The 25,242-nt window shown below is 50.2% G+C and overlaps 1 protein-coding gene across 13 annotated transcripts in view; it reads left to right on the forward strand.

Annotated features, from left to right (window-relative positions):
* Window positions 1-22,273: 22,273 nt before the first annotated feature.
* The window catches only part of PPFIA1 (PTPRF interacting protein alpha 1), an 85,218-nt gene continuing 82,249 nt past the window's right edge, over window positions 22,274-25,242 (forward strand). For 5 of the 13 annotated variants that reach the window (XM_067037795.1, XM_067037800.1, XM_067037797.1 and 2 more), the window contains exons 1-2: window positions 22,275-22,391; window positions 23,646-23,909. In XM_067037795.1, coding sequence (XP_066893896.1) covers window positions 23,646-23,909 — 264 coding nt within the window. In that variant the 5' untranslated portion in view covers window positions 22,275-22,391. Of the gene's footprint in view, window positions 22,392-22,757; window positions 22,781-23,645; window positions 23,910-25,242 lie in introns of those variants that run through there. The other 8 variants (XM_067037801.1, XM_059067870.2, XM_067037802.1 and 5 more) reach the window with 4 other exon arrangements.

The following is a 25,242-nucleotide window of genomic DNA, read 5'->3' on the forward strand; positions in this document are numbered from 1 at the left end:
AAGTTTTTCTACAAACGAGAGGCAGGTGGAAGACGGGGGTGCTGTCTGTGCTGAGAAGACCCCATAGGGTCAGTTACATCCTGAGGCAGTGGACCATTACAGAGGCAGTGGACCTAGCCTGGGGTAACTTCCATGATCCACCCTCTACTGGGTTGAATAGTGTTCCCAAAAAATTCATGTCCACCTGCAACCTCCAAATGGGACCTTATTTGGAAGTAGGGTCTTTGCAGATGTAACTAGGTTAAGAGAAGTTCATATTGCAGTACGGTGGACCCTAAATCCAATGACTTGTATCCTTCTAAGAAGAGGAAATTTGGACAGAGAGACACATGGGGAGAACACTGTGTGAGGACAGAGGCAGAGGTTGGAGGGATGCAGCTACAAGCCCAGGAACGCCAGGGATTTTCCACAATCTCCAGAAGCTAGAGACAGGCGTGGGACAGACTGTCCCCCAGAACATCCAGAAGGAACCAGCCCTGCCAGCACTTTAATTTTAGGACTTCTCGCCTCCAGATTGTGTGAGAATATGTTTCTGTTGCTTTAAGACACTCAGTTTGTGGGGTCATTTGTTACAGCAGCTGCAGGTCACACACACACACACACATACCCCACCACCACTCGTAGCTACAACCACCCTAGCACCCCCCTAGTTCTGCCCACACCCCCCTGGTTCAGGCAGCCCATTCAGCTCCTCTCTCTGACTTACCAACCATGGCAGAAAAAAGAAAAAAGATTTTACTCTTTAAAAAGTGCATGTAGGACTTCCCTGGAGGTCCAGTGGTTAGGATTCTGTGCTCCCAATGCAGGGGGCATGGGTTTGATCCCTGGTTGGGGAACTAAGATCCCACATGCCACACAGTGTGGCCTAAAAAACATTTTTTAAATACATTTTTTAAGTGCATGTAACTATTCACAATAGCCAAGACATGGAAGCAACCTAAATGTCCATCAACAGAGGAATGGATAAAGATGATGTGGTACATATAGATAATGGACTATTACTCATCCATAAAAAAGAATGAAATAATGCCGTTTGCAACATGGATGGACCTAGAGATTGTCATAGTAAGTGAAGTAAGTCAGACTGAGACAAAATACCATATGATGATATCACTTACATGTGGAATCTATAATATGACACAAATGAACTTTATCTACAAAACAGAAACAGACTCACAGACATAGAGAACAGACTTGTGGTTGCCAAGGGGGAGGAGAGGTGGGGGAGGGAAGGATTGAGAGTTTGGGACTAGCAGATGCAAACTATTTTATATAAAATGGATGAAAAACAAGGTCCTACTGTATACCATGGGGAACTGTGTTCTATATCCTGTGATAAACCATAATGGAAAAGAATATGAAAAAGTATATATATATATATATATATATATATGAAAAACTGAATCACTTTGCTGTACAGCAGAAATTAACACAACATTGTAAATCAACTCTACCACAATAAAGTAAATGTTTAAAATAATTTAATTTAACTTTAAAAAATTAAAAGCTCATTTAAGACCAGGTATTTCGCAGGTATGACTTCTCCCCACACTTGCTTTTTTTTGGTTTTTGGGGGTTTTTTTGGTTTTTTTGCGGTACGTGGGCCTCTCTCTGTTGTGGCCTCTCCCGTTGCGGAGCACAGGCTCCGGACGCGCAGGCTCGGCGGCCATGGCTCACGGGCCCAGCCGCTCCGCAGCATGTGGGATCTTCCCGGACCGGGGCACGAACCCGTGTCCCCTGCATCGGCAGGCGGACTCTCAACCACTGCGCCACCAGGGAAGCCCCCACACGTTTTTAATTGTGATAAAATCCACGTAACATAGAATTTCCCAGCTCAACCATGTCACACGCACAGTTCAGTGGCATGAACTAGATTCACATCGCTGCAAGCCATCTCCACCATCCATCTCCAGAACTTTCCATCTTCCCAGACTGAAGCTCTGTCCCCATGAAACACTCGCTCCCCTCCCCTCCCCCAGCCCCGGGCCCCACCACCCTACCCTCCTGTCTGCCTCTGTGGATCTGATGAGTCCAGGGACCTCATATGAGTGGAATCCTACAGGATTTGTCCTTTTGTGTCTGGCTTGTTTCTCTCAGTACCACGTCCTCCTGGTTCATCCATATGGTAGCCTGTGTCAGAATACCAGCGCCAGCTTTTTATAACAAGCAACCCATAAAGCCCTTTTTACTCTCCGGAAATGCAGTGTCTAGAACAATCTAGCACCTTGCCCCTGTCCCCACTAAATGTCCAATAGAACCCACAATCACGGAAACAAGCAACCTGCCACCCTGCATTTCCTAGACACTCCCTACGGATGGTCCCCCCACCCCCACCCCGCACCAACCACCTTGAACACTGCTGTCCCAGATGACGCTGGCCCCCAGGGAGCCCAGGGCTCTTTGTTCCTCATCCCCTCCCCAAGTCTCGAGCCCCTGACACCCCTGTGAAGTTTCCTCCTTGCAGATTTCATCCCCGTAAGCAAATCACACATGCAAAAGGCTGCCGTGGGCAGCACACTCCGCCTCTGCGTGGGCTCAGCCGGTAGCGCCCCACAGCTATACCGCCATCCTCAGCCATCACCCTCCTTTCAGAGAGGTGGAGATTGAGGCCCAGGGAAGAGGAGAGACTGGGACCAACGTTCCCTGAGAGAGGCATCCTCCCATTTCACAGAAGGGAAGACCGAGGCTCAGAGGGGCAAGGAACTTTGTTCTGGGGCCCATCACAAAGCTGTTTGGTGGCCAAGCCAGAACCAGGAGCTAGGACTCCTAATTCTAAGTCAATACACCCTCCCACCTCCATGAGGAAGGACGGAGGGGCTCAGACACCCCTCACCTCTGCCACAGTGGCCGCGGGGTCCCTGTGAGCCTCCGAAACCAGGCTGTGCGCCCTGACCCTGTGAGTCAGCGCTCGGAGCGAGCGGCCGCCCTGGTGCCGCCCGGTCTCTGCCAGGCACTGCCGTGGCCACGTGGGCAGGGTGGCGTGTTCCTTCCCTGGGCCAGGAGGTGATTAATGACCACGCGGGGAGGGTGAGCAGGTAGGACCAGGTGCAGGCATCCCAGCCAATGCTAGTTTCTCTGTCTGGCTGGTTTCTCTGCAACTGTCTTCACCTCACTCCGGAAAATCAGCTTTCCTGCCTCGCCCCAGCCTCCTGCCACCCCCGCCCCCAAAACACCACCTTTGCCGGCAAGGTTCTGCTACAGCTCCCAGCACTGTGTCTGCTCCTGAGCCTGGCATTCAAGGCCTGTGCCAACTCCAGCTTCATCCCATTTCCTGACACAAGCCCTCTCCTCTGGCCAGATTCCTCCCGTCCCCCAAACGCGCCCCAGCTTTCCTGCCTCTGGGCCTTTGTCTGTGATTCCCCCCATGTCCGCCCTCCTCAATCCATTTCTCCTCCTAGGCTGAGAGGGCAGGTTTGGAGTTAGAGGAACCTGATTATAACCCTGACTTTACCTTCGTATCAAGCTGTGAGACATCGGGCAAATTCCCGTACCTCTCTGAGCTTCAGTTTCTTCACATGTAAAATATCATTCAGTTCAATGCATATTTATCAAAATCCTGCTGTGTCCACAACAGTCTGGGAATTCAGCAGCTCGGAAAGCTTATTTTTCACTGTCTATCCTTTTGTACCTTTTCAATGCTGTGTTATATGCAAGTGTTCGTTAATTTAAATTTTTTTAATTTTTTAAAGATTTTTTTGGATAATTTTTTATAGTTTTTTTTAATTGAAGTATAGTTGTTTTACAATGTGTGTTAGTTTCAGGTGTACCGCGAGTGATTCCGTTATATATACATACGTGTGTGTGTGTGTGTGTGTGTGTGTGTGTGTGTGTGTGTGTGTATAGGAATATATGTATATTCTTTTTCAGGTTCTTTTCCCATACAGGTTATTACAAAATATTGAGTAGAGTTCCCTGTGCTATACAGTATATCTATTTTATATATTATTGTTTATCTATTTTATATAGTGTGTCTATGCGACTCCCAATACAATTTTTATTAAAATAATAATTACTAATGAAACAAGACTTAGAAAAGGGAAAGATATCTCACTCCAAAGGCTGCCACGAGGATGAAGGGAGATTATACATGTAAAGCACCCGGTCTAGTGTCCAGCAAAGAAGAAGTGCTCACCAAATCACAGCTTCATCAAAATGCTGCCCTCTCAGCTCCTCTAATAAGACTTCTTCAGTTAAACCTGGTCCCCACCTCCTCCAGGGTCTCATGACACCTTCGCTTGTCCTATTTCATCACCCATCCATCCACCCATCCATCCACCCATCCAGCCCCAACACAGCTATATCCACTCATCAGTTATTTATTGCATACCTACATTGTGCCGGGGCCTCTGCCAGGAGGGTAGGAGATAATGACAATACAGTCCCAGTCCTTCCCCTCATGGGGACAACTGCCAGGTAGGGGAGAGACGCCATCAGAAGCTGTGGCGAGCATTGCCCTCTGAGGCAGGCGCCATTAAGACCCTCATAAGCCTCAGGGCCCGATTGTACTCTCCTTGGTATGCATCCTGGACTTTATGGTATGAACGTAAAAAAGGAGATGGCCTTTGGCCAGATCGCTCCAGGGACCTGCTCAGTTAATGAGAGTCCCTGGTTGTTCCCTAAAGCTAGGAAAAGCAACCCTGGAGGGGAAATTGGTGCCTTTGTGGAATGATAGATGCAGATAAGGTGGCGACTAAACCGAGAGGATAAACCCACTGATGCAGATATGGTGGTGACTAAGCCTAGATGAAAGACTAGTTCTATAGAACAATGACTATGCAAAGTCCCTGCTTTAGGGGTATATATACGGCTATGCTTTGCTATTAAATTTGCCTTGCAACCATCAGTTGTCTGTGCCCTTCTGATCCCATACCTTGGTGCTTTCCTTTCCCTACGCCCTCTCGTTGATCGTTGCTGCATTTTGAGGACCCACCGCGGCTGGCGCCAAGAAGGTATTCACTATATACAGCACTCGAGCTTTGCTAGGTTCCGTACAGAGTAAATGTGCGCCATGGAGCACACAGTGACGGCACGTGACTAGCAGAAAAGCAGCATCTAAGTCGAGACCTGAAGGTGGCACAGGCAGGTAAAGACGGGAAGCGCGTTCCCTGTGAAGGGTGGGAGGTAAGGTCAGTGCGGAGGACATGATGGAGTGTTGAGCTTGAAGTTGAGAGTAGCGCAGGCCTGGAGGGCTGACAAAGGACCTCGTAGTCACATGAGGAATTTGAACGTTGTCCCAAGAGCGGGCTTGGAGGGTGTCAAGCAAGGAAGGGCGTGATAAGGGTCTGGGTCTGGAGCCCTGAGTCTGGCTGCACTGTGGACAGCGGGCTGGAGGGATGGGAGGCAAGGGAGAGCAGGAGTGGTGGAAGGGAGCCCACTGGAAAGCTGAAGCAGAGACGCCTGGGGCAGGAGAAGGTGATGGGGGCTGGAGCGGGGCATGGGCAGCAGGGTCGAGAGAGCAGGATGAGATCAGGAGATCGCCCCCGACTCCTTATCATGAAGATCTTCATCCTGCAGGAAAGTTGGAAGAAGAGTTGGCGACCACGGTCTCCACTTTGATTCGTCATTACCATGTTCCTCTTTTGCCTTCGCTCAGGAGATAGATAGCGAGACAGGTAGATTTCCTTTTTCTGAACCGCTTGAAATTGCAGTCGTGACAATGCTTTGTCCCTGGGCCCTTCAGCTGCATCTCCTGCCGTAAGGTCATTTTCCTCCTTAACCGCAAGACCAGTATCACACTGGAAGTTCAACAGGATGGCATCTGGTGTCCAGTCCGAGTTCAGATTTCCCCAGTTATTCCAGGAATGTCTTTCAGAGTTGGGTTCTGTTTGTTTTGAAATCCAGGGACCCGTCAAGTTTCCAGGATTGCATTCGGTTGCATCTCTTTGGCTTTTAAGGAAGGTTCAGGGGGTGGAATGTGCAGGGCTTGGTGAGTCATTGTATGTCGGGGTAGAGGGCAGGGACGATTCCGGGGACGGCTGGGCTCTGGCTTGGGCAGCCCGGATAGGAACAGATGTCGAGAGAGGAGCGTCTGGTAGGCAGGTGGAAGTGCAGGGGTGACATTAAGGGTCATGCTGGGAGACAGATTGGAGGCTGCACGGCAGTCCTGGAGCTGCCATAACAAGTGACCACAAACTGGGTGCTTTCAAACAACAGAAATTTATTCTCTCGTGGTTCAGGAGGCCGTAAATCTGAAATCACGGTATCAGCATGGCCGTGCTCCCCCCATAGACTCAGGGAAGAATCCTTCCTGGTGTCTTCCAGCCTCTGGTGGTTTCCCGCGATCCTTTTGGTGTACCTTTTGCGTTACGGCTGCGTCCCTCTGACCTCTGCCCCCTTCTGGTACTTGACCTCCTCCCCTGGGTGTCTTCACACGATCCTCTTGTAAGGATGCCAGTCACTGGATTTAGGGTCCACCCTATTCCAGTGTGACCCCATCTTAACTAACTGCCATCTGCAAAGACCCTATTTCCAAATAAGCTCACATGCTGAAGTTCCAGGTACACATGAATTTTAGCGGGGACACGATTCAACCCATTACGGGGACCATAACTGTCTAGATGGTCATTGAAACCTCAGGAAAGGATGTGATTCCCCAGGGAGTACGGATGGAGAGGAGGGCTCGGGATGGAGCCTTATGGAATCCCAGTGTCTAAGGGGGTCGCCATAGGGTGAGCAGCCCTAAAAAGGGACCAGGGGGTTTGGCCACAGCTGGGAGGGGGAGGAGGGTGTGGGGTGAACAGGGCAGAGTGCCGTGGGTACCAAGTAAGAGAAGCGCTGAGCCGGGGGCTCTGGATTCCGGGAAGAGAGCGGTTTCCGGGCACTGCTTGGGGAAAACCCAGACCGCACGGGATTTTGGTTGTAACTTTCAGACACTGGCCTTGGAGCCTTCTTTGCGGCCAGTGGAGTAGTAAGTGGCTCTTTTTACGTATTGCTTTTCTGATGCTGTCAGTGCTTCCTCTAGGACCGGAAGTCCCTCCAGCTTAGGGACCCACACCTGCTCTTGTTCACCGAGACACTCACAGCCCCCAGGACAGTGCCAGCATGTAACAGGCATTCAGGGAGTGCCTGTTAAGTGAGCCGGTGACTGGGGCCAGCCTCCTGGCTACCGCTGGGCCTTTGATCTGTCCGAGGTCCCCAGGGTCGGAGAAGGGGCAGCCCTGATGCTGTGCGCCCCAATACTCACCCCCTTCACGCTCCACCCCCAGGACGCTGCAACACTTGGAGCCACTGACAGGGAAACCCATCCCCTCCCCTACCCCCGACTCCCCGAGCGTGGAAGGAATGGGGGAGACTACATCGTAATAATAATAATCACAGCGGACCTGCACGCGCGGGCTGGGAATGCAGACCTCCGTGTGGCTGCCACGGTCCTTGTGTCTGCCCAGCAAGCGTCCCCCAGGCCCGGTGCCTTGGCCGTGCCGGTCAGCCTGCCCCACCGTCTGCCCCAGACGGCCTTAGTTCAGCCCAAGGCCCAGAGAAGCCACTCCTGGCTCGGCCTGGCTCGCCACACCGCACCAGTGACGTTTGCCGCTCTGGCTGCGTTTGGTTTCTTCAGTTTTTATTAGGAGTCCTCATCGTTCTCGCAAGAGGTTGCAGCTTGTCATCCCCAGGCAGGTTGCCGCTTGGCCAGTGGGTGGGAGCCTGCGGCTCTGCTCCCACACCCTTCTGGAGCCCCAGCTGGCGCAGCTGCTGGGGGAGGGGCCTGCAGGTGTGGGAAAGGGGCGGAGCCGCCCCCACCCAGCCCCCGCTCCTCCAGGTGGCGCCCGGGAGCTCGCCTCCCTGTCCCAGGGGGCCCCAGGAAAGGGGGTGGGAGGGAGGAAGCCCCCCTCCCTCTTTTTTTTCCCCCTTATATAAGCGCATCTTTGGGGGCTGTCATCTGGGAATTCAATTTTATTTATTTATTTATCTATTTTTAATTGGTTTGGCCGCGCTGTGCGGAATGCGGGATCTTAGCTCCCCAACCGGGGATGGAACCCGTGCCCCCTGAATTGGGAGCACGGACTCTTAACCACCGGACTACCAGGCAAGTCCCCCACCTGTCCCTTTTGCGGAATTTCCCTTCCCTCAGGCAGAGCAAATCTGAGTACCCCCCCCCCGTCTTTGGGAAGAGGGGTGAAGTGTCTAGTCAACGCCCCAGCCTTTGCGCTGCTGGTCCCTCTGCATGGACCTTCTTCCCCCACGCTCCTCACATGACTAACTCTTACTTGTCCTTTCTGTCCTGCCTTTGATGTTGCTTCTTCCGGGAAGACTGCCCTGCTTTTCCTGGGCCAGAGGTGGTGCCTTCCCCAGGCTCCCAGACCCCACCACCTCCTTTCTCCTGCACTTTGTCTACACCCACGGGGAATTTAGGTTCCTTGAGGGCCGAGGCCACGTCCTCTCGCCCTCCCCGTGTCCTCGGCACCTGGGCCCACGGAACCTCATAGGCTTGCGGTAGCTGGGACGGGAGTTGGCCTGGTTACCTCTCTCTCCCTCCTCTCCCAGGACCAAGCTCCTTGCCTCACTGACTGAGGCTCCCGGCTTCCCCCTTCCCCACTGGGACCACGGCCAGGAGCTGCACGAAAAGCTGTGTGAGGGACGGGGCAGGAGAGGCAAGTGGGGTGAGAGGGGCTCCTTGGCGGGGTGACCTCCTGGAAGAGGTGACTCTATGGCGTGACAACTCAGAGACTGGGAGATGTCAGCTGTGTGAGAGGTCGGGTCAGAGAGTTCTGGGAAAAGAGGAACAGCCAGTGCAAATGCCCTGGGGCAGGAACCAGCCTGGCGGGTTTGAGAGCGGCTAAGGCAGCCAGTGTGACTGCTGCTGGGTGAGTTGTGGATTTCATTCCAAGTGTGTCAGAAACCAGGGAGGAACACGATCTGACTCAGCCTGGGCTGCTGTGGACGGGCTTTCCTGAGCCAGGGTGGCCTGTTGGGTTGAGGCTGAGAGACAGGGCTCGAGGGGCATTCATGGCAGTCCCCACTCCTGCCCCCATCCTGCAGACGCTGGCCAGTACTTGGAAGTATTCCCGGAAGGCACTGCAAGGAGGAAAGCATCCGTGTGGGGAACAGGAGCACAGCTCAGCTTCTGGTTCCCAGAGGTAATATTAATCTTACCCAGTGAGAAATAGGGCAGGGGCGAGAGAACCTGTTTTTCTGCCACCCACAGGGATGGAGACTGGGGCGCGAAGAGCACTGAGCCGGATCTCAGTTCTCTGACCAGGGATGGAACCTGTGCCCCCTGCAGTGGAAGCACGGAATCTTAACCACTGGACCGCCAGGGAAATCCCCAGCACACAAGCCTTTAAAACAAGGACAGCATGTCTTTTGTCTTAAACCCCATCGGGGTTTAAGATATTTACACAAAGGTCTAAGTTAAATGTAAACAGGTGTTAAATTATTTGACAAAAAGGACCCGTCTTTTCCTCTCTTATTGGAAAGACCCTGCACTGCCATAAGGACCAGCTGTGTGACTGGAGCTGGGGGTCCCACCCTGGCCCCTGGGGGGTCCAATAAGGTGTGCCCACCTGAGCCAAGCACTCCGGTCCCCCCACCACCACTTACCCCCAAGTGAGCATCCCGAACCGCAGGCTGGAACATGCAGAAAATGAACTCAGCACCTGACTCCGAATCCTTCGCCCTCTGAAAAAACGTCTGTTATGAAATAGTTCATTTATACAAAAGAACGGAGGTGAAAATAATAACGAGATAACATGGACGCCCACGTACCACCGACCACTTAAGAAATAAAACAAGCCAGGACCAATCACGCCTCCTAGTGCACCTCACGCCTGGCCCCCCTGCACCCCACCCCACAGGTAACCGTGACCCCGGATTTCACTTTTATCTTCCCGTCTTCCTGGGCTGCTCCTGCCCTATGCCAGCTGGCCTGTGGTCGTAGAGCGCACGTAGGACGTTAGTAGGGAATGTTTAATGTATTCGCTTCCTGTAGTAAACTGGACTGCTTATGACAACAGAAAGGTATTGTCTCCTATTCTGGGGGCCCTAGACTTCTTTTTTTTTTTTAATTTCTTTTTTTGTTTTTGGCTGCGTTGGGCCTTTGTTGCTGCGCGCGGGCTCTCTCTGGTTGCGGTGAGCGGGGGCTACTCTTCGTTGAGATGCGCGGGCTTCTCCTTGTGGTGGCTTCTCTTGTTGCGGAGCACAGGCTCTAGAGCGCAGGCTCAGTAGTCGTGGTGCATGGGCTTAGTTGCTCCGCGGCATGTGGGATCTTCCCAGACCAGGGCTCGAACCCGTGTCCCCTGCACTGGCAGGCGGATTCTTAACCACTGCACCACCAGGGAAGTCCTGGCCCTAGACTTTTTGATCAAGCACCTCCAACACCAGAAATCCAAAATGAAGACCAGAAATGAGGCCAGAAATCCAAAATGAAGGTGTGGGCAGGGTTGGTTCCTTCTCGAGGCTCACAGGGAGAACCCGTCCCTCTCCTTCGCTAAATCCGCCACTCCTCGAGCTCCCTGTGGTGGCCAGAACCCCTCGGTGCTCCTGGGCCTACGGCTGCATCCCTCCAATCTCTGCCCCGTCTTCACACGCCTTCTCCCCTGTGTGTCTGCGTCCTCTCCTCTTTCTATAAGGACACAGTCGTTCTATGTGGGGCCCACCCTAAATCCAGGATGGTCTCATCTTGACATCCTTAACTTGATGACATCTGCAAAGACCCTTATTCTAAGTAAGATTGCATTCACAGGGACCAGGAGTAGGACGCGGACATATCTACCCAGCCACCGTTACATAGAGGAAGGCACTCAAAATTTACTTAGCGATGGAGGTGTTGATCCAAAAGTCTAGGACACCTCGTAGAGTGGGAATGTTTCTGGCATGGCCTCTCCTTCGGCGCGGGACCACATCTTACGCCCTGAGGTCCCCCAGCTGCTGAATGGGATGGAGGAGATGGGGTCTGGTCGGGGCTGCTGGAAGCTCACTCAGGAGCCCTCTCAGGCCTAGTAAGATGGACCAAGCACGGAGGGGCAGCATGTCTTCCCGCCCACACCTGGCGGCCACAGCACCACCATCTCGCCCACCACCCTCCCCCATCAGACTGGGTTAGAGCAGCACTGCCACTGCGGTCAGGCCTCCTTGCTCCCATCCTTTCCAGTGGGGCATGTCTCACCATGTGATTGAAGAAATGCTGGGGTAGTTGCTTCTTTAAGGCTTATCTCCTCCCAGGATCCTGTCTGTCTGGTTTCTTCCTTCCCTGTAGGCCCTCGAGAGATCACTGTGCCCTGAATGAATGAGGTCGGGTGTGAGTGATCCGGACCCTTCCCGCCCTGGTCCGAGGGAGCCTGTAGGGTGGGCTGCATCACGGGGAGGCACCCGACCCGTCCAGGAGGAAGGAACTGCTCCACGTGGGCTCCCTGGGACCCTTCGGGGGACAGCAGTTGTTCCATAGGTGACGACTGCCCACCTGCCCGGTGCTGGAGATCAAGGCAGAGAGACAGAGGGCTGCCAGGCCCCGCCTCCTGGCCGAGAGCAGACCCTGCCCTGGGCCCTCCCCCATGCCTCCGGCATCCTCCCTGTGCGAAGCCTCTGCCTACAACTTCCACGCTGGGAAGCCTGGTAAAGAGATCCCACGTGTCCCCATCCTGCCCGGTGTGAAAGCCCAGGCCAGCCAGCGCCGTGAATTACCGCGGGCGGGCGGGCCGGCAGGCCCTGAGATAGGCAGTTCCCAGAACTCTGGCTGTGAGCCCGCCCGGCTTTTCTTTGGCGATCAGCTCTTAGAAATCCCTTGGGGCAGCAGCTCCCAGCACAGCGTGGGTGGATTTGCGTTCCAGTTGTCCGGCTTCTTCCCGGAATCCGCAAACTGCTTTTCACAGCCCTGCTCCTTGCACCCTGCCTGGAGCCTTCCTTCACCGGTGCTCACACACTCTGCTGCCGCCCCGGTCAAGGAAGGCATTACTCAGGTCTGCATATTTTGATCCGCTCCCCCCCCCAAAAAAAAGAAAAAGAAAAAGAAATCCCCACACCCACTGCCCAAGAAATGGGCCTCGTTTCCCTTTCTTCGTCCTGATCCGCAGCCAGCAGGCCCTGAGAATGCTGGGCCGGAGGGGACAGTGACAGCGCTCCCCGTCAGTCCCTGGCAGGCTGTGAGCCACCCCTGCCATCTGCATCTTGTCACCCGGGCCAAGAGGAGGTACGGCCAGAGGGCTGCCTGGGCGGCGGGCAGCAGTGGAGTTGAGGCAGGGTCGGTCGGCTGAGGAGGGTGGGATGGGGCAGGGGCGCCGTGGGGTTGGAGCAGGCGGTCAAGGCTCCATTTGTGGGAAGTAAGTTTGCCTCATATGTGGGGATGCTTTTCCTTTCACATTGGATCTGACTCACCTGCTAAAATCTGCTCTTTTGACCTAAACTTACATGCTATCTAGAGAAGCGGCCGGTAATGAGCCTCAGATGTGTGAAAATCTATACTGCACAAGAAAATCACAGGCGCCTCCCTAAACATGGTATAAACACACAGGATTATGGGAATTCCCTGGTGGTCCAGCAGTTAGGACTCGGTGCTTCCACTGCTGGGACCCCGGGTTCGATCCCTGGTTGGGGAACTAAGATCCCACAAGCCACGCAGCACAGCCAAAAAAAACCCCCAAAACAACAACAGCAACAATAAAAACCACACACACACAATTAGACAGTCAGTAGCCAGGTTGAAGAAATCTGCCAGAAGCTACACATAATCAATGGTCAGACCTTGTAAATGGAAATGTGATAGGCAGGAAGTTAACACTGAAGGTGGGGGGAGATTACTGGTGTATCTACATCATAGCCAAGGACGCTGCTGAGGCAGGCTGTCACGGACAGATCTGTGTTCCCCAAATTCATGTGTCAGAGTTCTGACCCCCAGCATTTCAGAATGTGACTGTATTTGGAGATGGGATCTTTAAAGAGGTAATTAAGGTGAAATGAGGTCACAAGGGTGGGGCCCTAATCCCATAGGACTGGTGTCCTTATGAGAAGAGGAGAAAAGGACACAGACACACACAGAGGGACGACCCCGTGAGGACACAGGGAGGAGACGGCCGTCTACACGCCGAGGAGAGAGGCCTCAGGAAGACCCAGCCCTGCCCACACCTGGATCTCAGATTCCAGCCTCCAGGACTGGAGACAGTGAGTGTCTGCTGTTTAAGCCCCCCAGGGTGTGGAACTTTGTTACAGCAGCTCTAGCAAACTAAAACACATGCCAGTCTCCAAGAAAAAGTTTTTCAGGTTTTTTATTGTTCTTTTTTGTTCTTTGTGGTTTTTGTGCATGAAATGCTAAGCCTTTGATTCCAAATTAACTTGGTGTTTGCAGTGAAGATGGCCAACCAGACCCTCCAAGGCAAAGATCCAAAATGCACACAAGAGCTCTTAGCTTGACACACAGATTCATTAGTTAATTGATGCTGAGTTCACGTCCGTCCACCTCTCTCTGGCTTCTCCCTGGGGAAACTCATGTCCCTTCCCGCTGAACGGTGGGGAGGAGAAGGGCAGAGAGGAGCTCTCAGCCACGGGGCGACCTCAACACTACTTTTCGATGTAGGGGATCCAACTGATGCGAGCCCGTCTCCAGAGCCATTCATGGCCGCAGCACGTGTGATTTTTAAACCAGATGCAGTTTTTGTTTGCTTGTCTGTTTTGACGCTGGACACTCAGCTCTGCCGTCCCGATTTACTGTCTGATTTCTAGCGCCTGGCCCGGTCAGGCATCAAGTGGCCCGACATGATCACGTCTGTTGAACAAATGAATGAAATAGATAAAAATAGCCACGCCCCACAGTTGTCATGTCACCTATCAAGGTTAAAGTGATTTTAAGGAAGTGTCAGGGAGAAAGAAAAGGCTTTGCCAGCTGCAGTGAGATCATTCATTCATTCAAGGAAAGGGCTCAAATAACACGCTCGTTTCTTGTTCTGACTCCCAGGGCCCTGGGCGCGGGCGCTGGGTGGCACAGCCTCTCAGTGTGATCCTCGTTCCTCAGTAAGTCAGCAATCACGGTTTCCAAATTCCCAACAGACAGTCATCTTTGAGACTTGGGAATGAGGTATCAGAATTCCCCAAACCCCAATTATTTTTCAAAACACTGTATTTATATGATTTCAATAATGATGGACCCTAGTAAGCAGGTTCAGAGGTTTTCTGTAAAAAAAAAGAAATCATACACTCGTGGCTTATTATTATAAACTAATATATTTTGACAATATTACATATTTTAATAACATGTGGGAAGGATCTCTACCTGATGTAGATATTGGATAACAGAAAACATAAAAAGAAGGGACTATTAGCAAAAGACAAATGCCAATTAAAAATCATTTTAACATGTATGGACCTAGAGATTATCATGCTAAGTGAAGTAAGTCAGACAGAGAAAGACAAATATCATATGATATCACTTATATGTGGAATCTAAAAAAAAGGATACAAATGAACTTATTTACAAAACAGGAAGAGGCTCACAGACTTAGAAAACATATTTATGGTTACCAAAGGGGAAGGGGGGGGAGGAATAAATTAGGAGTTTGGGATTAACATATACACACTACTCTGTATAAAATAAATAAACAACAAGGACCTACTCTTGTAGGACCTACTCTCTATAGCACAGAGAACTACACTCAATACCTTGTAATAACCTATAATGGAAAAGAATCTGAAAAAGAATCTATATCTATATCTGTATCTATCTATCTATCTGTCTCTCTGTATATATCTGAATTCCTTTGCTATACACCAGAAACTAATACAACATTGTAAATCAACTATTCTTTGATAAAAAATAAATTATTAAAAATTTAAAGATAATTCCACAAATATATGATATTAAAAAGATTAATTGCCCTGTCTGATAGTCTTGAGCCTTTGTTTCATGACAAATATGCCAGTTGTAGAAAAACTTTTCACTTGACAATGATGTTGGTCAGATTTTTAGGAGTCCAAAGCATTCTTCGAGTTGGGCAATAGGAAAGTACAGATTGCTTTTTTTTTATTATTATGGTAAAATATATAGAATATAAAAGTTACCATCTTAACCAGTTCTAAGTATATAGCTAAGTGGCATTAAGTACATTCACATTGCTGTACAACCATCCCCACTCTCCATCTCCAGAACTTTTTCGTCTTCCTAGACTGAAATTCTATCCCCATTAAACTCTCACTCCCCATCCTCCTCCCCCTACCCCTGGCCCCCACGTCCTACTTTGTGTCTTTATGGATTTGACTCCTCTAGGGACCTCCTGTATGTGGAATTTGTCCTTTCCTGGCAGGCATGTTTCACTTAGCATCACGTCCTCCAGGTTCATCCTCAAGGTCACTTTTTTTGCAGTTTTTTCTTGTGGTTGATTTCTAATCTCATAGCATTGTGGTCAGAAAAGATGCTTGAGATGATTTCAATTTTCTTAACTTTACTGAGGCTTGCTTTGTGGCCCGCCATGTGATCTATCCTGGAGAATATTCCATGTGCACTTGAAAAGAATGTGTATTTTCCTGGTTTTGGATGGAACACTCTAGGGATATCAATTAAGTCCGTCTGACCTAATGTGTCACTTAAGGCCTGTGTTTCCTTATTGATTTTCTGTCTGGAAGGTCTGTCCATTGATGTAAGTGGGGTGTTAAAGTCCCTGACTATTATTGCGTTACTGTCAATTTCTCCTTTTATATCTGTTAACATTTGCCTTGTATGTTTAGGTGCTCCTGTGTTGGGTGAATATATATTTACAATTGTTATGTCTTCTTCTTGGATGGATCCATTGATTGTTATGCAGTGTCCTTCTTTGTCTCTTGTGACAGCCTTAATTTTAAAGCCTATTTTTCTGATATGAGTACTGCTACCCCAGCTTTCTTTTGATTTCTATTTGCATGGAATACCTTTTTCCATCCCCACGAGGTCACTTTTTTAGTGGTGAAACTATTGCATCTGCTTCACAGAACCATAACCTACAGTGAATATTCAAGCACTGAGAAGTATCAGCAAGTACTGCTGAGTGGGATTCAAATCATGTAACATTGAGATCCCTGAGCAAGTTTAATAGCACTACCCAGAATCACAAACTCGCCAACTGAAGGACTTTTTTTTGTTTATTCCTTAGAATACCACTCATCGGATTTGTGTGAAGTATCCTGTGTGTATAAACTCATTCATGTTTATTTTATTCACATGAATGACTCACCCCTGGCACAGGCAGGGCCCTGAGCAGGCAGTTACAATGTGCTGCAGCCGCAAGCCAGACTGGTTCTGTAGTGGCTGGTTCTTGCCCCTGTCCTTCTGTCCTGGTTCCCAAAATCTCAACCTTATCCTTCAACTCCACGTGAGAGCGCATCCTGACCTCGCTTTTGACCTGACCGATGGATTCTTTCCAACCAGTAGCCTCTTCGTGTTGACTATTTCATTCTCCAAAGAGCATGTTAATGCTTTTCCCTTTGTCTCGATGTCTTGACTGATATCTCTATTTGGGATTAGGAAAAACATAACTTTCATGAGAAATGGTGGGAAAGAATTCCTGCCTAGAAACCCGATGGGCAGTGTCTCCCCTTGTGGCCTCGGGACACACTGACACAGCTCCTGGCTGCATGTCCTGAAGGTCAGGAGGCAAATAGGAAGAAGAGCCACAAGGCTTTCTCTCATGTTGTCCTCTCTTCTGACAGAGAGGAAAACCCCACAAGCCCCTGCACCGTCCCTTACGTGGAATTGACAACATCGGGGTCCAGCCCCTCTCTTAGCCTTTTGGGGGCAAAGGGCAATGAGATACCAGAGGACTCAGCTCAATCCCAATTCTCTCCAGGGTGGATGGGCATGGCCTGGATGAAAGGGACCCCCTCGGGTGATAACAGAGATCTTCTATATCACCCTTCCCAACTAGCATAACCCTCACAGCCATCCCCATGAGGCGGTTCTATCATCCTCACTTCAGGAATGAGGAAACTGAGGCCCAGAGAGGATTCGCCTAAGAATACACAGCCGTGTCAAAAAGAAGCAGAACCAAGACTTGAACTAGGCCACTGGGCTCCAGAGCCTACCATTATAACTACTGTGCGAAAGTGCCTTTCAAAGAGGGGCCTGATGACCAGACTCAGCAGTGAACCAGCAGGGCTTCCAGGGTGGTCACTTCTCATGTCCAGCCATGAGTCTCACAACATCCCAGTGTGATAGTTGGTGTGGGTGTTATTATCCCTGTCTACAGATGAAGAGATCAAGGCTTCGTATGGGTATGGACCCCACCCGAGGTCAAGGTAAAGGTCAGGGCTGGGGCCCCAGCTGAGCCCTCAGAGAGTCTGAACTACCTGCCCAGGCCCTTCTTCCTCCAATTGCTGGGCGTTTTTATTAGATTGCCTCTATCTGAAGAGCATAATGAAGTTGTCAAGAGAAGCAAGTTGCAAGGAGCTTATGACTTGCTTTTAAATATAAGTGCACAGGGACTTCCCTGGTGGCGCAGTGGTTAAGAATCCGCCTGCCAATGCAGGAGACACGGGTTCGAGTGCTGCTCTGGGAAGATCCCACATGCTGCAGAGCAACTAAGCCCATGCACCACAACTACTGAGTCCGTGCTCTAGAGCCTGCGAGCTACAACTACTGAGCCTGCGTGCCACAGCTACTGAAGCCCACGCGCTTAGAGCCCATGCTCTGCAACAAGAAGGCACTGCAATGAGAAGCCCGTGCACCCCAATGAAGAATAGCCCCCGCTCACTGCAACTAGAGAAAGCCCACGCGCAGCAACAAAGACCCAATGCAGCCAAAAATAAATAAATAAACTTACACAGATGAAAGGGATGGATGTCTTCATGTCCATGTGGGAGGCTCTGAGGTCCTCTAGGAGCCGGTAACTCCCTGTGCCCGGCACTGTGTTGCGACAATGGGGCGTGTTTCAGACCAAGAGGTGGAGAGGCACGTAGACCCTCAGTGGGCATCAGGTTTAGTGCCTTGATGCACTGGTCTATGGGATTGACAAATCCAGCTGGGGACACCCAGCTTTGGCGGCCTGGGGACTCGTTCTGTTGTAGCAGCATGAAAACTGGCTTTGGAGGCAGTCTTGGGTTCAAGATCCCCAGCTTCTACCAAATCATAAACTGTGGGCCTTGGACAGGTAATCTGATCTCTCCGCATCTCAGCGTTCGCATCCATAAAAGGATGGAAGATACACTTGTGAGGCTTGAGCGAGGCTATAGGAGTTAGGGGTTCTCTGTAAATGCTTTTTCTCCTTCCTGCTCTTGCGGACGGACATGCACCAACCAAGCTCCGGACAGGCTCGGTCATGGGCCAAAACTTCAGCTAATTGGTCAACTGTGGGAAACAGAACTGCCATGGAAACTGGACCACGCAGTCTGATGATCTTCCCTGCTTAGTGGCCACTGGAACCTCAGTTTCCTCATGTGTATAGTGGGGAGGATACAGGAACAGCCGTGTGGCGAATTATCTTAAGAACTAAATGAGACGAATAGTCTTCTTTCTTTCCCTTTCTCCTTGTCTGTCAACCCCTCCTCACCTTGGCAGGGATACATGGGAAACCCAGACAGGGTTGGTTCTAATGGCTAAAGTCATCAAGCTAATGAAGCCCGGGGCCTCACCTCCTCTGCAGGGGACTGGATTACGGGGGCAGCGCTGAGACCCACTGATAAAGTGCTTAGTCTCTGGGGGTCCCTTTAAGAGACCATTCCTTGCTCACAAGCATAGTGACGAGATCAGCAATTAGGACCCCCGTTCGGCCAAGGCTCCAGTCCCAGCTCTTCCCAAATTAGCTGGGTGCTGCTGGGCAAAGGCTCTTTGCATCTCTGGGCTTCAGTTTCCTCCTCTTAAACGGAGAGCCACATCCTCCATCACCCACCCCCAGCTCAGACCTCTCCACCCCACCCCACCCCAGCCTGAATAATATTGTCCCACCATCATTCATTAGGTTGCTTTACATATTCCAGTAGACTTGGGACACACCCAGATCTCTGTGATAGAGGCCAGGCCACATTCTGATCTCCTCCCGGACCCCTTACCTCTCTAGAAAGGGGACGTGGCCCAGGCCACGCTCAAGGTTGACAGCTACATCATCTGGAGAGTCAACGCTGGTGGGCACATTTGTGAAAACACAACCTTGGGCACAGTAGAAAACACTCTACCCCCCACCTGTACTCCCATATTTTATCTAGCCTTTAATAGAAGAATTGGAGGGAAAGCGTTTCTCATGTTCATTGTTTTCCTGACTGAGCCTCTGAAATATTTTTCAGGTGAATACTTCTGGGAAAGAGTTTAGTTGAGTGATATAGATAACTACATCAAAATGTCATCTTAGCTTCCTGAGAGCAATGTGCCATGGTTTGTTCTTGCCTCGGTTTTATTAAAGTAACATTGGTGGGGTTTTTTCCTCCAATGATAAAAAGCATGCACATTCATGATAAAGTATCTGGAAAGCACAAACTAGCACAAAGAAGAAAGTGAAACTACTGAGCCTGCGTGCCACAGCTACTGAAGCCCATGCGCTTAGAGCCCACGCTCTGCAACAAGAAGGCACTGCAATGAGAAGCCCACGCACCACAACAAAGAATAGCCACCCCCCCACCCCCCGCTCACTGCAACTAGAGAAAGCCCGCGCGCAGCAATGAAGACCCAACGCAGCCAAAAGTAAATAAATAAACTTACACAGATGAAAACAACCCATTGTCCCCCTCAAAGACAACCCCTGCCAACAGGCTGACATTAACTCTTTCTAGGAGTATCTCTGTACATACATATACAGAGAAATGTAAGAAACTAATTGAACTCAGTAACAACGTTTTCACATGTAGACATACATGTTTTGTTTTACAAATTTGAGATTTAAAATTGAATTTCACTTTTCAAAAATATTTCATGGAAAACTCATTTTATTAAAATTGTATCACTTTGATGAATATCAATAATATTTAGAACTTTTCAGATACAAGATAATAAATTTTAGATAATACAGACTTCATCTAAACACAAACTTTTCTTTTTTGAATTAGGGCTCACACTCTATATACTTGTGCGTAACTTGGTATTTTTAAAAGTTTTTTTTCCCATTAAAAAAATTAGGTATATGTTGATAAACTAAATAACCAACAAGGACCTACTGTATAGCACAGGGAACTACACTCAATCATTTTGTAATAACCTATAAGGGAAAAGAATCTGAAGAAAAATAGATATATATGTATGCATAACCGAATCACTTTGCTGTACACCTGAAACTAACACAATATTGTAAATCAACTACACTTCAATTTTTTAAAGTTAGGACACAATTTACACATTAATGCCCTGTTCTGTTAGATTTGACAAATGCATGCAGTCATGTACCGACCACCACAGTGAGGATAAAGAATTTTGCCAGTCGTCTAAAATATACCTCTGAATGTCATCAAGCTTTCTGTCATTTGCAGTGCAATGATTTAACCAGTCTTTTTTGTTGGCCATTTGAGGTTGCTTACAATTTTCCTTTTAACTGACTCTGCAATCTGAGGGAATGAAATGAACGCATGAAAATGAGTGAAATCTGGGATTCTCATTTTCCTGCCGCTACACCAGATGGGCTTCTCCCTTCTCTGCTTGGAAAACTGCTCATCCTGAGACCCAGCTCAGATGTTACCCCTCTGTGAAGCCCCTGTGATGCCAATGGAGAGTTGGTTCCTCCTTCCTCTGTGGTCCCAAGGCACCAAGTCACACGCTGTTTATAGGACAGACATTGTAATAGTCTGTTTCTCTTCTCCCCTCCAGGCTGTGAATTGGGGCAAGTTGACGTCTTTCACGGTCCTGTGTTCCCCAAACCTAGGCCATGCCTGGCTCACGGTGTTCTATAAATGTTCATGAAATGAATGAACATTCTACTCTGTTGAACACAATTTTACTGTTGTGCTGATTTTTTAGGAGGCAGGTACTTTCTGAGCATGGTGCCAATATGGGCTGGATGAATTAAGCTGGTACACTTGAGGAGAGCTGGATGTTTTCCTCTGTTACAGACCCTGGATCAGGGATGCAAATTCATATTTACGTGGAGTCATTCAAATATTTATTGAATGAACAAATACGTGGATGAAAGGTGTGGTCCTGGACTTGGGAGGTAAGAAAGCCAATCAGACATAGCACCTGTTCTTGGTGAGCTCACAACTGGGAATCAAGGAATCTACCTTGGAAGGCTTCACCCACCCCCCACCCCTCCCCCGCCATGCAGCCTTTACTTAGACTTAGCCAGACAGCGGCCAGTGTCAGTTGGCAACAATGCCTGGACATTTTGTTTGGCCAAGAGTTTGTGATCCAGGAGTCAGACCTTGAGTGGGGAGCATCTGCTTTAAGTTATTAAAGGTGTACTTATTAATCTCTGCATCTGCAAGATATAGCACAGGACTTGGCACACAGCAGGGTTTTTTTTATAAGTTTGAGCAAGGATGAAATATGGATATGAATAAGGATAACAATGTTGAGAAAGATAAAAATGACCACCATTCGCTGAGTACCTCCCCAACCAGGTCCTTGCCTAGGTGCTTCTTACACATTCTGTTTCTTATAACAGCCCTGGGGTAGGTCTGTATCACTCTCCCATCTTACAAGTGGGTTCCCCCGCGGTGCCCAGGCCCACACCGCAGGGAGAAAGAAGTATCTGCTGTAAGTTGAACCAGGTGTGCCCGGCTCCAAAGCCTGCCTTCTCGACACAGCGCCCAGGAGCCTCAACATCAAACGCTGCCCATCTCTGCCTCCCCAGGTACTGCAGGTAAAGCTCGGTAATGGGTCTTGCGTAGAAACCGCGTCCTTCCGAGTCGTGCAAGGACCGGTTCCTAGGAGGCCACACCGCAGGCTCTGACCGGCTGCGAACAGGTGACTTGCACTGGGTTGCGCTCCGGCGTAAGGTGTATAGCCGTGACCTTCGGGGAGTGTCGTGCTCAGAACCTGGCACCCAGTAGATGCTCGATAACGGCCTTCGGTGTCCTCCACGGCTGTAAGCGGAGAGTTGGAAGACGCTCAGAAAGACGACCAAAGCCCGGAGCCTGGTGCCGGAAATCAGGATCGGAGACTCGACCGAGGTTCACCCACCTGGGCGGGGCCGGGGGCGGGGCTTCTACTGTATCCAGTCAATCGGCGTCCGAGAGGCGAGCCCGCCCCCCTGAGGAGGCGGTGCTTGCACACTCGGCCGCCTCCTGGGCTCCTCCCCCGGGGGACGGGGCGGGGCGTGCCAGCGGCGCTCGGCGCTGACGCTGCGCTGACGCGCCCGACGTCGGGCACGTTGACGCCGGCGACGCGCAGCCGGGCCCGCTCCTCCTGTGCTCTGCCAGTGTCCGGCCGCAGGCCGGCCTTAGTGACTGGTGGCGGCGGGCCCGGGGCCGCGGGCGCGGGGCGGGCGGCGGGCGCGGGCTGCCTTCGTCTGGCCCCGAGCTCGCCTGGAGCGAGCAGCCGCCCGCGAGCCGCCGCGGAGCCTCCTCGCCCGCTCCCGCCGGCGAGCAAGGTAAGGGATAGGGGGACTGAAACAGGGTTGGGGCGGAGCGGGGCCCCGGGCGCCGGCGCGCTCCCCGCGGGGGCCGCGCGGCTGGTGAGTGTCAGCCCCGGGGGAAGGGTGCGCAGCGGGGCCCGGGGTCGCGGGGGCAGGGGGCGCTGCCCGCGGGACCCCCGGCGAATGGGCTCTCGGGACCGTACGCCCCCCCTCCCGGACCCCAGCGCCAGGTGACCCGCACCCTCGGGGACCCCAGCGTTGGGCGCGGGGGCGAGGACCTGTGGCCGCAGGAAGTCCCGAGCCAGGCTGGATTCCCGTGGTGAATCGTTCTCGCCACCCTGGTGTCTGGGCTGCTGCAGCACCGGCTGCGGGTGCAAGCGGGGTAGAGCCGTTGTCACTGTCAGGTGCGTGGTACGCGGTCCTGGGCATCTCCGTTCTGGGGGTCCGCCGAGCCCGGAACACCGGCGGCAGCCTCGGGAACCGGCCCGCTGCCCCTCGCCCCGTCATTATGTTTGAGACACTTAGCCTCTCGTAATCTCCCCTTTCACTTTTCCTTCCTTCCTAGCCGTGCACGTCTGTCTCGACCTGCTATATTTCCATTGTGGAATTTTTTTTTTGGGGGGGGGTCTGTTAATTTACGTATGTTAGGTTGACTGACCAACCATTGCAGCCGTTGAAAAACACCTCTCGCGCCCTTAACGAGTCCAGTTCCGTTTGTCGCTCACCAAATCCAGCCCAAGAATTCAGGGAGCCGTCACTCCTTCCCAGGAGCTGACTGCACACATTCCTCTAAGATGCCTGATGGATTTTGTACTTGTCAGTTTTACTGGCTGTATGCTCCTTCTGTGCTTTTCCTGAAAAATGATTGGGTGGCACGTGTTTTGATTTTCTCTCCCCCACCGGGAAATAGAAAGGAAAAAAAAAAGGTTACAGAAGCACACTTGTTTTCAACAACTAGAAAGTACAGCTTTGCAGAGAAAATGCCACAGGGTTTGTTCTTTATGTGAGGGTAGTCTTCTTTGGTCTTTACCCCTTCCCTGGGTTACTGTCAGTATTAAATATCTTCATCTTGTGTGTTCTGGACACTTTGGATATGCATGTGTATGTTTTCCCAGTTTTTTCCTGTACAGAGCATAGCAGTCAGATCTGGGAGTAATGAGGCTGTCTGTCAGCCTTTCATTTATCAGCTGCAGATAGCGGTAAAGCTGCAGCTTTGTGGGAGCCTTTGTTTTGCACCTGATGACTGTGGTCTGGGTCTTTCATTTCAAGATGATGTGCGAGGTCATGCCGACCATCAGTGAAGCAGAAGGCCCCCCAGGAGGAAGTGGAAGCCATGGGTCCAGCTCCCCTTCACAGCCAGATGCAGATTCGCATTTTGAACAGTTGATGGTCTCCATGCTGGAAGAGAGGGACCGTCTCCTTGACACTCTGAGAGAGACCCAAGAAACGCTGGCATTAACCCAGGGGAAATTACACGAGGTTGGTCACGAAAGAGACTCCTTGCAGAGGCAGCTCAATACTGCACTTCCACAGGTATGCGTGATTTTCACTGGAGAGTTTCTTCTAAACGCTTTTTTACGATGTTGCAATTTTTAGATGTGTATTTTGCGCAATCACTTGTGAAATGGTGGTTCTGTTATTTGTAAGTCCCATATAGATAAAATTCCTGAGGATTAAACTTCTTAGTGAGAACAAACTCTAGTGTACCATAACGTTCTGTAAAAACACCTTATTGCTCTGGTTCCCCTTTGGGGCGGCAGAAGGCACTGCCTAGATTTGGAATAGCGCTCCAGAGTTTTTGAAAAAGGGCCATGAAGTAACCAAGCTCCGTGGTGCCTTCCGTTTTGCTGTCTTAAGCTATTCCTCGCCTAAATGTGTATTTCCATGGGTTGTATTATGTGTTTCCAATTTCCTAATGAAATTTACTGGACAAATAGGATTGATTTCACAGGAAAAATATTTTTACAGTCCACCTTTCTCAGAACACGGGTGTTTTGTAAGTCAGGTTTGTTTTAGGGGATAGAAGACTGAAGATGGATTCCTTTGGAACTTTCTCTTTGGCAGATGAGAATTATAAAGCTTACAGTCACACTGAAGTTTTTCACCTAAGGATCTTGTGTTTGGAGCAGTGTCTCAGGCCTTTTCTTGTGGAGCTGAGTGAGGATCTAATGACAGCAGCAGGGAGAGGGTGTCAGCTAGAAGAGTGTGCACTGGGGGGCGCAGAGCACAGTGGGAGATGTGCATGTTACTTGGGTGTGTGTGAGCTGTGTAGGTGCCATTTTACCTATTCATAATAGGTGGCTGTATGGTTTTTTCAGGTAGACCTGAATAAGCATGCATTTATTCTCTCATGATGCGTCTGCAGTGGTAAATTAGTAAATGAATAATTACTAGCCTTAATGCATTTCTGGGCTTTAGTCAATTCTCCTAAAAGATTGATAAGCTAAACGTTTGGATTTCCTTCTTAGCAATAATAATTTGATGTCAGTGCTGTAATGTTCTGTCTTTGTCAATTTGAGAATCATTAAGTTTTTTCTCATTTGAATCTTGTAAATTACCAAGTTTGTTTGGGTCAGATTTTATTACCACAAGCTTAGAAGGGTTGGCCAAATTATGTTTTACTGGGATTTTATTGTAGTATTTGTAAGTCTTTTCAATACTTTGGGGGGTTTTTTTTGTTTGTTTCTTTCTTTTGTAAACTGTATTTGTCTTCTTGTAATTTGAGGTACATACACTGAAGTGTAGTTTTTTGAAAGGATGAGCACAAGGAATGTAACAAGTAGGGGACAGGAGTTTTGTAAAGTCCAGTCTCATGCAGTGGAGGTTGTCACACCAGCCAGTGGGGCAGTTGCTCAGTGGTTTGTTG

The sequence above is a fragment of the Kogia breviceps genome, chromosome 7 (assembly GCF_026419965.1).
Source record: "Kogia breviceps isolate mKogBre1 chromosome 7, mKogBre1 haplotype 1, whole genome shotgun sequence".
Classification (NCBI taxonomy): domain Eukaryota; kingdom Metazoa; phylum Chordata; class Mammalia; order Artiodactyla; family Physeteridae; genus Kogia; species Kogia breviceps.